Source organism: Rhea pennata, chromosome 1, assembly GCF_028389875.1.
Source record: "Rhea pennata isolate bPtePen1 chromosome 1, bPtePen1.pri, whole genome shotgun sequence".
Classification (NCBI taxonomy): domain Eukaryota; kingdom Metazoa; phylum Chordata; class Aves; order Rheiformes; family Rheidae; genus Rhea; species Rhea pennata.
Window position 1 is genome coordinate 52,987,340 of NC_084663.1, and position 14,349 is coordinate 53,001,688.

Genomic DNA, 14,349 nt, shown 5'->3' on the forward strand with positions numbered 1-14,349 from the left:
ATGACATCTAGGTTAAATCTGTTATGTTCAGATGGCTTTACCTTGGGTCATCCTAGGTAATATTTGCCCTCCTGCTTTGTTATTTGTATCCTACACCCACTCCCCCCACATGAGAATCACAGCGCCACTTGGCTGTTTCAGGGTGCTCTGCATATTGGAGCAAATTCCCCACTTCTTGTGGATTCCTAGAACGTCCTTTTTTATCTTTTTTAAATCTTTCTATCTGTATGTCTCCTTCCTCTCCCTAACCCTTCTATGTCAGCTTCATATGCTTTGAAAATTGAACAGTTTATTGGTCTCCATCCTCAAAATGCTGATTTCTGGATGTGGACTCAAGAGCGTTAAGCTCTTCTCAGATTTCTCATAATGTAGCTCTTTGTGGTGCAATTTCTATTTAGGTAGTCTGAGTCCCTAATTGCTTCATTTGTTGACCATATTTCATTACAGTTTCATTGCTGACTTGCTTTCCACTTGCTCGTCTCTGGAACTAGTACTTACCAGATATCTTCTCTGCTTAAGATTTATGTTTGAAGAAATTGCTCCCTGAGGCCTCAGTGTATGTGTTCCCCATCCCGATTGTGCATGTATTCTAGCCATGTACTGACATCTCCAACCATTTGTGCTTTTTTTCTGAAGTTCTCCCTCATTATTGAAGTTCAGTGTCCACAAGGTGAGCTAACATGCTGGCTTAGAGACCAGCATTACTACTAATTCATTAGCTCGCAATGATGTCTTTACAAAGTTCCTAACATAGACAGTCCTTGGTCCCAGCAAGGGTCTCTGGTAACACTGTGGTGGTTAAAGCCAGATCTAAAACTGATTGCTGTATCCTAAGCTGCTGACCTGCTGTTATTCTTCTTTTACTCTCAGAACCTGCAGCAAGCTCCTGTAGTGTAGACAGATGCAAGCTGGCTGTATCCATGCCTGCAGCCGCAGGGATGCAAGGTGGCTGTCTAGGGTACAGCTTACAGCTGGCTTGTACCCAGCTAGCTTGGAAGAGGACCAGAATGAGCTTGTCTTCACCTTGTGCATAAAGGAACCAATGTGGGATGCTGTTGAAGCAAAGTGAGTTTGTCTCTTGGGTCACTTGTGTGACAGAAACCACTGTGCAGCTCAGGAACTGGCACTGTTTCCTGGCTGTTTATAACCACCTGTGCTCGTTTTCACCCTCTGTAAATCTGCAGAGATCATTCTCCCAAGGTAATGTGAGCTTAATAACAGCCTAATTAATTGGCTATTAATTGACAATTAATTGGCATTTCCATCCTTTGTTCCTTCTGATACTTCCCTTCTTATCACAGTGGGTGGAGGGCAAAGTAAAGCTGGAAGGGGAGAACAGGTTGTTGAGTTCTTCCTGCTGATTCTTTTCTAATAACATAAGCCACAGATTTTCCCACTGATGCTATTTCTGGTTACCTTCTCTGTCATCTGTGGTGATGTGACTATTGCGATTGTAGTCTGAAGCATCCCTTGCTCCCATATCTTGATGTATTTCTCCTTGAATTCCCTTTCTTCATGGAAGGGAATGCTTTAGTCATTGCCTCCTAGCTGGAGCTAGACCTGTTGTTATGGAACAAGTTCAGTCGACTCAGTGTGTGCCACATATGGTTTGTGCCTTGTGCTGATGGTTTTCTTCATTACTATGACAAGCTTGGAGTTCTTGCAAGTGCTCCTTAGCTATTTGCCATACCCTGTCTGACATGTTCAGCAGGGCAGAACTGGTATACTGCTCTGTTAGGCAGCTCACAGAGCAGGGCCTTCACAGCATTGCTGCTCCATGCTCACCTGATGTCCTGGTTGCCTTTTGGTGGCTGAGATGTCATCTCTCCTGTGGCATCTGGCTATTGTTGGAGCTGACTTGGGCTGTCCCCACCGGGTGCACTGCCATGTTCTTAAGTAACTCTTTCTTTCCTATGTGCATTTCCAATGCCTACATGCTCATCTTGAGCTTGCAGGGTATCAGAGGTCTTCCCCACTCTTATATCAGACAATGAAGTTCAGCTATTTATGCCCCTTCTCTGGTCTTCCTAGCCATAAGGCAGGCTGGTGTATGCTGCATACGTGCTGGTGACTGCTGTGCTTAGCCCCATCATTTACAACTCCAGGAATGTGAGAGAAGCCCTCAGAAAAATGCTGGAGACAAGAACCTATTTGTAAATGCCCAAGGCCAGCGAGTCTTCACAAGTGCACAAGTGTCCATTTCATACAACAGGAGCAACAGGGTCTGAAAATCCTCCCATAGTTGTGCTAAATTTCAAGGAGGAGAAGGAACCATATAAAAATGAGAGAGCTTTGTAAGAGAAGCTAAAAGTTGCAACTGATAGAATTAAATCCTTATGGTTGAGGTGGAGAGGTGCTCTCAGCACAGTGACTTCAGCTTTTCTTGCCCCACCTACACATGGGTTACAGCTGGTTGTGGGGAAGTATGAGCCATAGACACTCCTTGCCTTGGATAGTCAGGATAACCTCCAGAGGTGTAAGTACCCAAATTCAGTGTCCTAAGCTAAGCTCACTTTTAACAACTTGGCAGCAATATTGGAGTTGCAAGGAAGATTTCCAAGTTAGGAAGCCTAGTATTAGGAAATGACAGAGGTAATGTTGCCTGTGCAAAATAAATGCATAACTCTGTCTCATATTCATAAGCATGTGATATCATCTTTAATTTTAAATACATGCCCTTATGTCCTTTTTTTCAACTCTGTGCAGATGAGAGTTATAGTGATGCCGTGGTATTAAAACAGTATTGACTGGAAGAACTTGCCCATCCTAAGTGATGTTCAACAAGTCATTCCTATTAGATATTGCATAAATGCTCTCAAAATATATACTCATCATTTCTTGAATGTCAGTCTGATACCCTGAATCTCACTGCCAGAAATAGTGAATACTTACAGCTGCACCCAAAATCTGTGAGAGCTGCATTTTAAGCATCAAGACATAATGCTAAGTACTCTGAAAAACCAGTACTGGAGATCTAATGATAATGGATACTTTTGACATCACTCTCTCTCAGTCTCAGATTCACATTTATATTACAGAGGAATGCCCCAAACAGCACATAAAGCTATTGTCACAGTACATTTTGTTGGTGTTTGTGGGATTCTTCCATACAAGATTGATTGATATCATAGGAAAATGTGAAATCCTGCACTGAGCATTTCAGATCTCCTAAGAAACTCAACTTACACTGAAGATTTCTTTAAAAATTGGTATTCCTGAGGTGATTCAGATATTTGAAGAGAAGAAGAGACGTGGTTCTCACTTCTCCCAAAATTCATACTTCTTTTCCTGTAAAGATTTAGATTTACTTGACTGCCTCATTACCCTATTCTCTGTTCACTGCTGTGAAACTGAGGGCAGTGAGGATGTGACTCATCTTCTGGGGCACTCTTGGTATGATACAGAATTTGTCCAGCCATCAGCTAAACCCAGCTTTAAAGTCAGTCCTACTAAGTAGCACTAACCGTGTAAAAGGAGGTTTCATGGTCTTTCAGAGTTATGTTAGGGAAGGAATTATGCAAAGCAAAAAAGACTCCTGGCTAACTGGTGTTTGTGCCTCACAGGATAGACAACATTCAAAGCTGGAAGACTTTGCATTAAGCAGTCAGTGATAAAGTGCAAGAAAAAATCTCCAAAGATATCACTAAAGAAAACATTTTCTGAGTGTACCAGCAGGCCATCGACTCTAACCAACTTCAAACCCATATGAACATTCAGAAAGTTCAGAAACAATAACAAGCAAAGGAAGATGATCATTTACAGCTCTGTCTTGCAGTCGTAAGCACTGAGAAGGAACTGAGTGGTATTCACATCTCTGAGTCATTTATTACTCTGGGGTGGAAACATACTGACATTTAGTTGCTACAGGGTCCCACCAGACCTAACTGGCCAAAGATTTCAGCCCGAGAATACACAAGTCATCACTCAGAGAACATCTGCTTCTCAGATGATACCACAGTTGGACTTCACTGCCTATTGTTTAGAGATGAAGTAGCTAGTTTTCTGTCATGGTGAGAGATTGCCAGAGCTTTCCCAATGAAAGGATTTTAGAATGAAAAGTTAAGTCATCTGACTTTCTCTGGATATATTTTGTAAGTAAGACAAACTTCATTTCTAGGATTTTTAAAACAACTTTTATTATTTTTTGTTGCTTTTGACCTGTTTTATAGTAAAAGAACAATGTATTACAATGTATATAGATGGAAGCACTTCAAAGATCCATTTAAATACTCTTGTTTCATTTTATCACAGCCAGCTCTCACTGCTTGAAAAACTAAATTAAATTAAGGTTCCAGGGAATATATCTCTTTAGAAAAATCCTCAGAACCTCAGACAAAATAATTGTGAAAACGTTTTAGGACTCCACTTCTAAGTCTCAGAATTCCTTACAAGAAATATGTAATCCCTTTCAATGCATAGAAAAAAAAGTTTAAAAATAACTAACAAGCTGTGGTGACTCAGAACATCTTCAGAAAAAGCTCTTTGTACCCCAGCATGAATCTGGGGTATGTGTGTACTATTAGTCTGTTTTAGAAAGGAGAATTGAGTAGTTCTCTGATGGGAGCAGGGAATATGGCAGTCAGAGGTGTGGAACTACACCAGTACCTTCCCATTTGCTGAAATGTTTCAGTCTCTGGACTAAGGAGAATTTTGTTGATACCTCATTATCTTCGGGCAGGGAATCTCACTATTTTTTTACTGCTTTCCCAAGGCCTGGGATGAAAAAAGGAGTGAAAGGACTAATTCAAAATTTTTCTTCTTTATATACTCCTGCTTAAAAACAGAACAACTCGGTGATAATAGAGGCAGCCAGCAAGCTTCTTGCATGATCCAAAACCGGATCCAATGGGTATTTTGCCAGATAGTTTATAAGAATAGAACATACTGAAAAGATGAAATAAGGATTACTTGCCACAGCACAGTGTAACATGAAGGAAAGCGCAAGAGCATTGACATAGAATATGCCTATTTAGACACAAAAGGAAGGGGCTAGGACTTGAACTTGAAAAAAAGATGTAATCAGTCTCCTACAAATAAAAGCTAAATAAAATGTCACTTTTACACAGAACACACAAGGAAATAAGAAAAACTTTAAAAGGTGAGAAAGATGTGAGAAATTAGGAGAAAGCAGAGAGGACAGACTGTCACTGCCAAAGGAAATAGCTGTATATTGCAATTAGCCAAATGGTACCTGACTCATGTGCAGTGATTGTGCTGCTGTTCTGAACTGCCTCTCTGTTTATTGCTGTGTGCAGTGGCAGAAGTGCTGAAAAGTAAAAGCCATACTCTGGACTGCCAACAAGAACATCCTTTAGGTTTTAGTGTTGAAGCTATTTTTCAAAATAAAACTGCTAGCTTTTCTTTTTGGAATGACAGTAACTGATAACTATAGCACAGCCATGGATTTAGAGCAACGCTTTATGGGTGGGGATTGATCTTTCCTAGAGATGACTACAAACAAAGGAAGGACGTGCTCTCCTCACCACAACCATTCCTTACTCCCATGAATATGTTCAATGCATGAAAGATAAACTGAGGGGAAGTTGTTTTTATACGAGCTTTGTGAAGCTGAGGACAATGACTAAAAATATCATCTCTTCTAATGAATATCACAAAGCTACAGCAATGCTTGCCGCTTGCCTCGAAACAAAACAAAAGCCCTTTCTTAATGTGAGGGTAGCAGGGAGTCTTGGGGTCTTCCCTGGCGTGGGTGGGATGAAGGGAGACTTGCCCTATGCTAAATACAAGGAAGATGAAGCTACTAATACAACAGCATATTGTAATAGATAAGGTTGGACTACTGGCACAGTCTGGTGACAACCTGTAATGATTCTCTGTCTTAACCAACAGCAAATGTGTCCTGAGGAGGAAAATACCTCATATAACTATGTACATCGTGGGGACAGTACATGTGTTTCAAAGAAGGCTTCCCACTGGAAGAGAGGGAAAGCAATGTCCTTTGGCGAGTCTCTTTAAAATTGCAACCACTCATGAGTACAAGAGGAATGACTGGTAGGATTAATTCATTTACTCATTGATCACAGACACCTCAAGTTTTCATTTAACATTATTAGAACAGCCAGAATCTCATGGCCACTGACTAGTCAATGAGTAGTACAGCAGAGGGAATATTTCCAAGTCCTTTTGGTGATGGAGTAAGTCTTACTGGTATATTCCTTATCGTGATCCCCTGGGGAAATGTCTCCTCCTACTGCAAAATGGCCTAGTGTCTGGACTGATGACTCTCTGATTCTGTTCTCTACAGATATATTCTGAGCAACTAATTGATGGCTCAGGTAACATGGGGGCAAACCTACAGAAATCCTGTATAGAAAGCTGTCAGGGAGAGGAGAAAGAAAAAAAGATAGGCTTGGTCTAATTAGGTCTGGATATACATGCACTCTCAGCTAACAAAGGAAAAAATTCAAATGCAGTATCCCATTTTCTCCATACCCACAAAGATCTGCAGCAGTGAGAGAAGACTTGCTATTTTACAGGGAGGCATTGAGACATTTTCAGTAGTTTCATCACATGAAGCACATGATCTGTTCAAGATCCTGAATAACTTCTTTGCCAAATTGATCTGCAAAGAAATTGCTCATAGCTACCTCTTACAAAGCCACTTCGCCCATGAGCAGTAAAATGTCAGCAGATGGGTGTAAGGGCCAAAAGTAAGTGTCAAAGGTGATGAAGACCATGCTGGGATTTGTGGAGTCACCATGTGACAGTAGGAGAGATGCTGGGGCTTTAGATGATCCCAAACTGGGCCAGCTCGTGCAGTTCCAGGTGGCTGAAAGCTTCCCATGGACAAATCACTGTGATATCTACAAAAGAGAGAGAAAGAGAAATGGGTTCTGGTCACTGCACATCTTGGATTTCTTTTCTATGAATAGAAAAACTGTTAGATTTATTGAGGGAACATTAAGAGATGAGAAAAACAAGAAAAATGAGCATCTACTTGAAGATTAAATAGGCAGATGAGCCTTTCAAATCTGTCACACTGCCAGACTTAACCAGATCATTATATTTTCTCCTGTGCCATCTTTCTCTGTAAACGAGCAGAAACCAACATACTCTATAATCTCCTCAGTGACTGTGTAGACTGATGTAAAAATTCCTTCCTGTTATGTGATTTCTCCTTTTTTTTCTAAACTGCCCATTGCCAGATGCCATCTCTTTGAAGACATGTGTTACCTTAAATCAGATGCTGAATAATTTGGTCTACAGCATTCAAGATGTGTAACTCATTGATAGGTGCAGCTGTGACTGAAGCCTAAGAAGCTGTGACTTGTCACAGGTCATCCAGTATATGTTTCTCAACTCCAGGTGCATGCATAAAATTCTGAAAATGAGGATTCTGGTGATAATTCAAATACTTAACTAGCTGAGATTTAGTTCTTGTGATTTTCATGTATTAATAGCTTAGCATTTGACATTTTTTTGAAAAACTCATGCTGCTGAAATTTTTAGTCAGAGTATTATCAGAAAACAAACAGGCATATTAGCAGCCAAATGAAAGTATTCAAAAATTGAAATGTGCCTAAATAGCCTTTTTGTCTTGTAGCATAAATGAGCATAAGCATGACAGCTTGTGGAGGGAGCGCTAGACTTCTCCCATGGTCGTGAGAGATACAGAGAGGCCAAGGAGCAAGGCTGCTGCTGCCTGACTCCGCAGATTGTCTTCTCTCATGCAGAAATGTGATTGCACTTGCAGTTTTTTTTAGAGAGATCCACAACAGCAACATCCTGCAGCATTTACCTGTCCCCAGTCCCTCCATGCCTGGGATGTCGTCTCCAAACCTATGGGAGAAAAGAGCAAACAAGAGGTGAGCTTCAACCGTCAGCAACCAAGAAAGGGGAGCCTGCCTGTGACCCAAGTTACCATGCCCAGGAAGGTGTCTGGGTGAGCAGTGGGCAAAGAGGAACAACTCTGGGCTGGGGCCAGGCCAGGGGATCTGACAGCATGGGACCTTTCCCAGGGCTGCAGGGAAGCCTCCTGGCTCCTTCCTGGGAGCAATGGTGCTTCAGGAGCCCTGCTTAACAGTGACCTAGTGAAAAAGGTTTCTTTTCATTGCTGGAGCTCCCACTTGCAGAGCCCCAAAAAGGTGGGCTGCTGCTGCTATAGTGCCCTCAGACTCTGCAAGCAGGCAGGAAAGGTACCCTTATCTCTCTCCCCTGGGGACTGTGAACACCATTACCCTTTTACTCCTTTTTTAGGAGGCTTGCTCTTGAACTGTCTTGTCTGTCTCTGCTTGAACTTGGGGGGCCCCTTGCGCGGTGTGGTAGGACCAGTTGGAGCATCTGCAGTGTTCAGAGTGGCAGGGGGGTTCTCACTCATCGCTGAGCTGCTGCGTGTGTTGGGACACTCCTCTCTCAGGTCCCTCGGTCTGTAAGATAATTGCAAGGACTGAAACAAAGGCAGGACACTTTGCTTATAATTTTAGGTACCAAAAATCAGATGACAGAATAATTATGGAAAGCTGAATTATGACAAGATTAAACATAAGGAAAGACTCAATGCATATAGAGTAACATGACAGCATTGTAGATGCTTGTATACTTGTAGAGTAGTGGAGAGTTATGCCTTCTTTTGCCTCAGACACAGATGGACTCTTGGAGATGGGTTGCTGCAGCAGCTGGTCCAACAATTTGGACAAAATAGGAAGGCTAATGCCAATCTTGCTTGTCTTCTGGCTTGTCCTGCAACAGCAGTGCTGATGTTTCTACTCTGTTCAGAATATGACTGCTAGGAGCCACAAAGACACACTTCTGGCTCAGAGAAGTATCCTGTCTTTTGGAGTGATCATGATATGCTTCTCTTATTCTTATACTCATGCCTAAACATTGCCTTTTGGACACTGCTAGAGATGGGATGCTGAGGACACTTGGTCCCTGGACCCTTAGCCTGGATGCAGCTGCAAATATGGCCTCATATTTGTCAGTCTGAACCTCCTGGGAAATAGCAGAGAATGCTTGACAGATTGCAAAGAAAGCTAAGGCAAAGCATTGCAAGCTGTAGTTTAAACAGGACTTCATTTCTCAGGATTTTTCTCAGGAGAGAAAAGCTTGTAACTCTCCCCAGGATATGTTGTCCATTTTGATTTGAAGCATCATATTACATGCGTTGATCTCCTCAGCACTGCACTGCACATGGGTCAAGGCCAGAACTCCACTTCGCGAGAGATCAATGGTTATCAGGGAGCAGTTCTCATGTGAGGGATATCTTTCTACTGCCTAGGTGGGCAGAGCTGCAGCCCTGACAGCTTTAGTTCTTTCCCTGGCAGGACAGCAGTGACTTTCACCAGTGCCCAAAGGGGAGCTCCCAGCCTCTCACCAAATTTCATGCTAATTAGCATGTTAGAATGGTTTGCCCAAGTGCATTTGTGGACAAAAATAGTTGCCAATTTCCCCAGCCAATCCTTGAAGTCGCATTCTTGCCCATGACCATTACTTAACTCCTCTCTCCCAGTGTCTATCCCTGTGCAGCCATGCTGATAACTGAGGGAATTAGCTTCAAGATTTTGATACTGAAGGCCAACTAATCCTGTTATGTCACTGTAGTGAGATAGGCTCTGGCCTAATCCTCAGTCTCACCTCCAGTGACACTTTAGACTTTTAATCTCAGAAGCACATATGCCATCAAAGATGAAGTGCTTCTTTTCTTAGTTTGAGGTTCGTGTCTTTGACAGTGCCTCAAATGGCCTGAATGCCAGAACGCAAAGCCTGAGGTGCAAGAGGAAAAAGCATCCAAGCAACCCCTCTGTGTCGCTGAACCCAGTGTGAGGCCAAGAACTGTGTTATCTGTGGCATTCTGGGAATACTTCCCCCTTGACATCTTTCCATCTGTGATGACATTAGGATGGATCCTACTAATAGCACCTAGAAGCACGCTAGTTCTTCTGCCGCTTGTGGTAGAACTCCTGCCTCAGCTGCAGGAGGCTGGATAGGGTCCAGCAGTCGCAAATGGAGCAGCAGATGGCTGTGTCTGCAGCTAAGTGCACAGATGCTATTCCCGCCTGTAGCACACAGTGCCCAGGAAGGCATGCTTCCTAAGCACACAGCATGCCCACAGACCCAGGGATCAGCCAAAATCATAGAAGTTACTTACGTGGCTGCCATCTCTCAAGTACTTGAGCAGTTGCCCAGTGTTTACAGCTTTATCCTCATGGAACTGTGGCAGAACAGGCAAACACTGTTACCTTCATCTTTTACAGAATGGGAACAGAAGTGCGGTGATTGGTGTGACCTCAATTGCACTGCTGGGAGTTACTCCAAAATCTTTTGAATTCCATTTTTTGGACTATTCGTTTGAAGTTGCACAGAGCTGTGTGAATCTACATCAAGGGAGAATTTAGTGTCTCACTGTTCCTCAGAACCAGGGAGGAATTTTAAAAGTACTGCTCAACAACAACAAAATGCTGTGCATAGGAAAGCTGTGCTCCATGGGATGTCTGCAGTACCTTGATCTCAGGAGAAATCTGAGTCAGTAGGGTTCCTGGTTGCAGTGCTACATACCCCTCCTGAAATACGAGGCCACACACCCACTTCCAAGCACCTTCAGTTCCTCTGAGAGGTGAAAAACCTTGGGACCCCTCTCAAGGGCTGTCCCAAAGAGTGCAACAGAAAGAACAAAAAGGCTAACTTTTCTAACCTTTAGCCCGATGTCCAAAATTTGTAAGAGGGAGATGAACTCAGTCTTCAAATGATTTCACCCCCTGCTTTGCCAGCCTGTTTTCTTGCAGCACAGTACTTTAACTGCAAAATTTTCTTCAAGGGGCAACTCCTTTAGTTCTTAAGTCCATGTGTTGCTCCTGGCCATCACTCAGTTGAGAAATAGCTAACAGGAATACTTAGTCCTTGGAGTTTCCCTCTAGCCCAATCCTAAGCCATTGTATCCACCTGCCAGATACTGTATAGCTGGGATTTGGTAGGAGAAAGGATCTGATCAAATCACTCTACATCCTCTCTCCCATCTGGATGAATTCAAGAAAGGGCGTTTAATGATGCTAAAAAGGACAATTCTCTCTTCTTCCATACTAGCCTCCCTCTACCTATTCTCACCACTCATCACTAAACAGAGGGTGGAAAGCAACATTAAAGCCACAGCACAGCCTCCAGCTCACAGCAAGAATCAAGCTTCGTTTCCACCGGTGAGGTAGTGGGACTCTCTTTCCACCACACACACGCAAAGGCATTTCCACTTGTGCTGGAGAGGATGCTGCCCAACAGCACCAGAAACTGCCCTTCCACAGCTTGAGAATAAGCCTGCACAGGACCGGATGCGAGTGGGCAGATTCCCCAGGATCGCAGGCACAAATTAAATACCCACGGCAGCTTCTCAGTGGTATTTTGCTCAGTTGGTTAGAGCGTGGTGCTGCTTATGCCAAGGCTGTGGGTTCAGTCCCCATATGGGCTATGCTGAGGGCTGGACTAGATGATCTCCAGAGTTCCCTTCCAACCTTACCATTCTATGATTCTATGATTTCCCAGCCTTCCACTTCCCCGTACCTGAGTAGTTGTGTAGTCCTTGGTACCACACCTGATGGCTTGATAAGTGTTCAGTGAGACTGGGTCTCCTCCTGTGGTGCTCTCTTCTGCCTTCCCAGACTGTCACCAAAGCTCCTCTGCTGCCACCAGCACTGGGATGCAGCTCCTGGATGAGTGCTGTTAGCTATAGACACAAAGGCTGCTGAGCAACAAGATGTTCTTCCACACGTTTCATCTGCCCCTTCCTCTGACAAGGTGTTAGCTAATTGTTGCTGACAGCATTTCTGCTCAGTCCAGAGTTTAATCCACTGAGTAAGAGCCTTGCTTGCATCCAAATGCTAATTATATCTAATACACAGTAATGTTCTTAACTCAGTTGCGTCAGATAGTCCACCTCTGGGTTTCTGGCCAGGTTAATCATCCTTCTTTTACTTTTCTTTGAATTTAAAGAGGCTTGAATGCTATTGACAAATGTCATCTCTTTAATCTTCCCCCCTCCCCCCACCCGCTTAATCTCTTATTATCCATGGAAAATTTCCCTAACAGATAATGCAGATGTTTTGCATGACCTTCTTCAGAAACATTCAGTGTGTGATTTGATCTTCTCCCCATCTGAGACCAGCAAGTACAGATTCCTCCATGTGCGTTGTCATCTTCATGGTGTCTCAAGAGTGCAAAATACAGAACCGCATGAGCTGTGACCCTCCATGCAGTGCTACGCTGGGAATAGACAGCATCCAGGAAGAAACACCTTCTTTTTTACATTCCTTTTAATGAGGTTCTTACACCCTCCGGTGTTGACTTGATGAGAGCTTCTGGCATCATCCTTGCAGCCAGGCTCTCATCAGGAATGTTGTATCCAGTGTAAGATGTTTGTGAGATGTGAGGGGTCTCACAGCTCCAGTGTCACTTGTTTGAGCTGGATGGAACAAATACATGCAGTTTCAACCATTTCTGATCCTGTTTTGTACAGGATCTTGGACCCTTTAAACTAGCAACAGTTTTAAGATCAAAAAGAAATAAAAAAGCATTTGAAAAGACATAAACTAATTTCAAGCAGAACGATATTCACATTATATTCACACTATACTCACTGTATTCACACAACTGCTTCCTTGAGGTAAAGACTGTCTGAGGTCTTGGTTAAGGAAGAAGTTCAGTAGCGCCAGAGATGTGACATCGCACAGCATTAACTCCCCACCAATGTGTTCTGCTATTGCCATTGGGCACTTGGGCAGGAAACACCAGCTGCAAGCCCAGACAACTATGTACTATAACCAGCACTCCTCAGACATCCCCCGGCACTGCACATGGAAAGCTCAGACAGCTGAGTCCACAAACCTAAGGGCCACCAGTGAGCCCCTGCTGAAAAGCTGCTCAGCATGACAAACCAAGTGGCCCCATGCAGGACAGAGCTGGCTGTTTGCAGAGCCACAAAACTTTGAGACAAACCACCTCTGCAGCACCTGCTTTTACTCCAGGCAGTGAGCCATAATGCTAAGATGAAATAGAAAATGACCACACAAAAACTGCAACCCCTGCTCTTAGTTACTGGATCCATTTACACTTTCCAAGTACAAAAATCCAAACTTTTCTCTATAGGGTCCCCATCAGGACTTTCCTCTCCTCTGAGTTTTGCAGTCAGTTCCTGCTTCGTTCCCCCTTCTACACTCATTATTGCTTTGAGCTCCTGGAAATACTCACAGTGTCAAGTGCTCCTTGTGCAAATATTCAATTCCTGTCCTGCAGCCTCTGTAGAAAATGTCTCAAGGTGTCCCTTCCCCTGCAGATATACCCTATCACCAGGTGACATCAGGACACAAGGTGCCAATCGAGGATGGGCAGGAGGGGGAGGAGATGTGTGGGGATAACTTTGACCCTGGATCTTTGCAGGCGCAGCTCCAGCAAGGTCTGAGGGAGCAGCAGAGCCTCAAGTGCTGCTACAGGACAGTGTACCCCAGCCTGCAGCATCCCTTGGGAACACATTGAGGAAATCTCTGGAGAAACAATGAGGAAAAAGGAAATTATCTGCTATTTGTGTGATACCATCGCTTGAGTGTGTGTGCACATACACGCACACACACACATGCGCAGTGTTGAGACATGCTGTACAGCTCTGGTAAATTTAGCTGCGCCCAACAGATGGGATGCTGGGGAGAAGACGCAGGACCTTAGCATTGCATAGTTGGTGGGGTGGCCTGTCTCTGGCCCTAGGCCAAGGGTAACAGCTAGGTCTCTTGGAGGTGTCTTGTGTTGAGCGCAGGGATGTTGAGTCTGTGTCTCACAGCAGTGAAGGACTGAGAAACTAAAAGCCTCACATGAGTATTGGTGGTGTTACATATGTAAGGCTGTTGTCTGAGAAAGGATGCCTCAGGCTGAATTCAAACCTGATACAACTCTGTTGACTGTAACACATACTGTTTTATTATATGCTTTGTATCTCTCATGCATTTTAGTAGCCTACAATGCTGCCTGAGAGATCACAGTTGGAGATTTGGAAAAGAAGGGAGAGTCTAGGGATAAAAAAGGACCAGGGTCCTGCTAGATTATCCTCAGCCACAGCAGCAGAGCATCTCAGGCATGGACCACAGTTCTGTGGCTTGAGGCCTAACCACAGGGCAAAGCAACAGTCCTACAGGGTTCATGGGCTCTGCTGAAGCTCCATTCATTTCCACTTGCTGGGGATCCAGCTCACAAAGCGAGATCAAGGTTGCAGGGCTGAAAATATTCATAGAGGAAGGGCATGCATAAAAAACATCAGAGTGTTGCAGGGGCAGAAGGAAGCAGAGGAACAACCAAGGAGAGACTGTCCCTCTTCATGCAGCGATGGCCAGGCTGCTTCATCTCGTCAGAGTCCCTTGC

The 14,349-nt window shown here is 43.8% G+C and overlaps 1 protein-coding gene across 1 annotated transcript; it reads right to left on the reverse strand.

The window, feature by feature from the left end:
- Positions 1–4,110: 4,110 nt before the first annotated feature.
- On the reverse strand, positions 4,111–11,840 carry PDE6H (phosphodiesterase 6H). Its single transcript, XM_062568519.1, has 4 exons — positions 11,509–11,840; positions 8,199–8,387; positions 7,760–7,800; positions 4,111–6,824 (listed from the first exon to the last, which is right to left on the reverse strand). The coding sequence occupies exons 2-4, from the start codon at positions 8,336–8,338 to the stop codon at positions 6,748–6,750; spliced, it is 258 nt and encodes an 85-aa protein (XP_062424503.1). The 5' UTR covers positions 8,339–8,387; positions 11,509–11,840; the 3' UTR covers positions 4,111–6,747.
- Between the last annotated feature and the right edge of the window lie 2,509 nt (positions 11,841–14,349).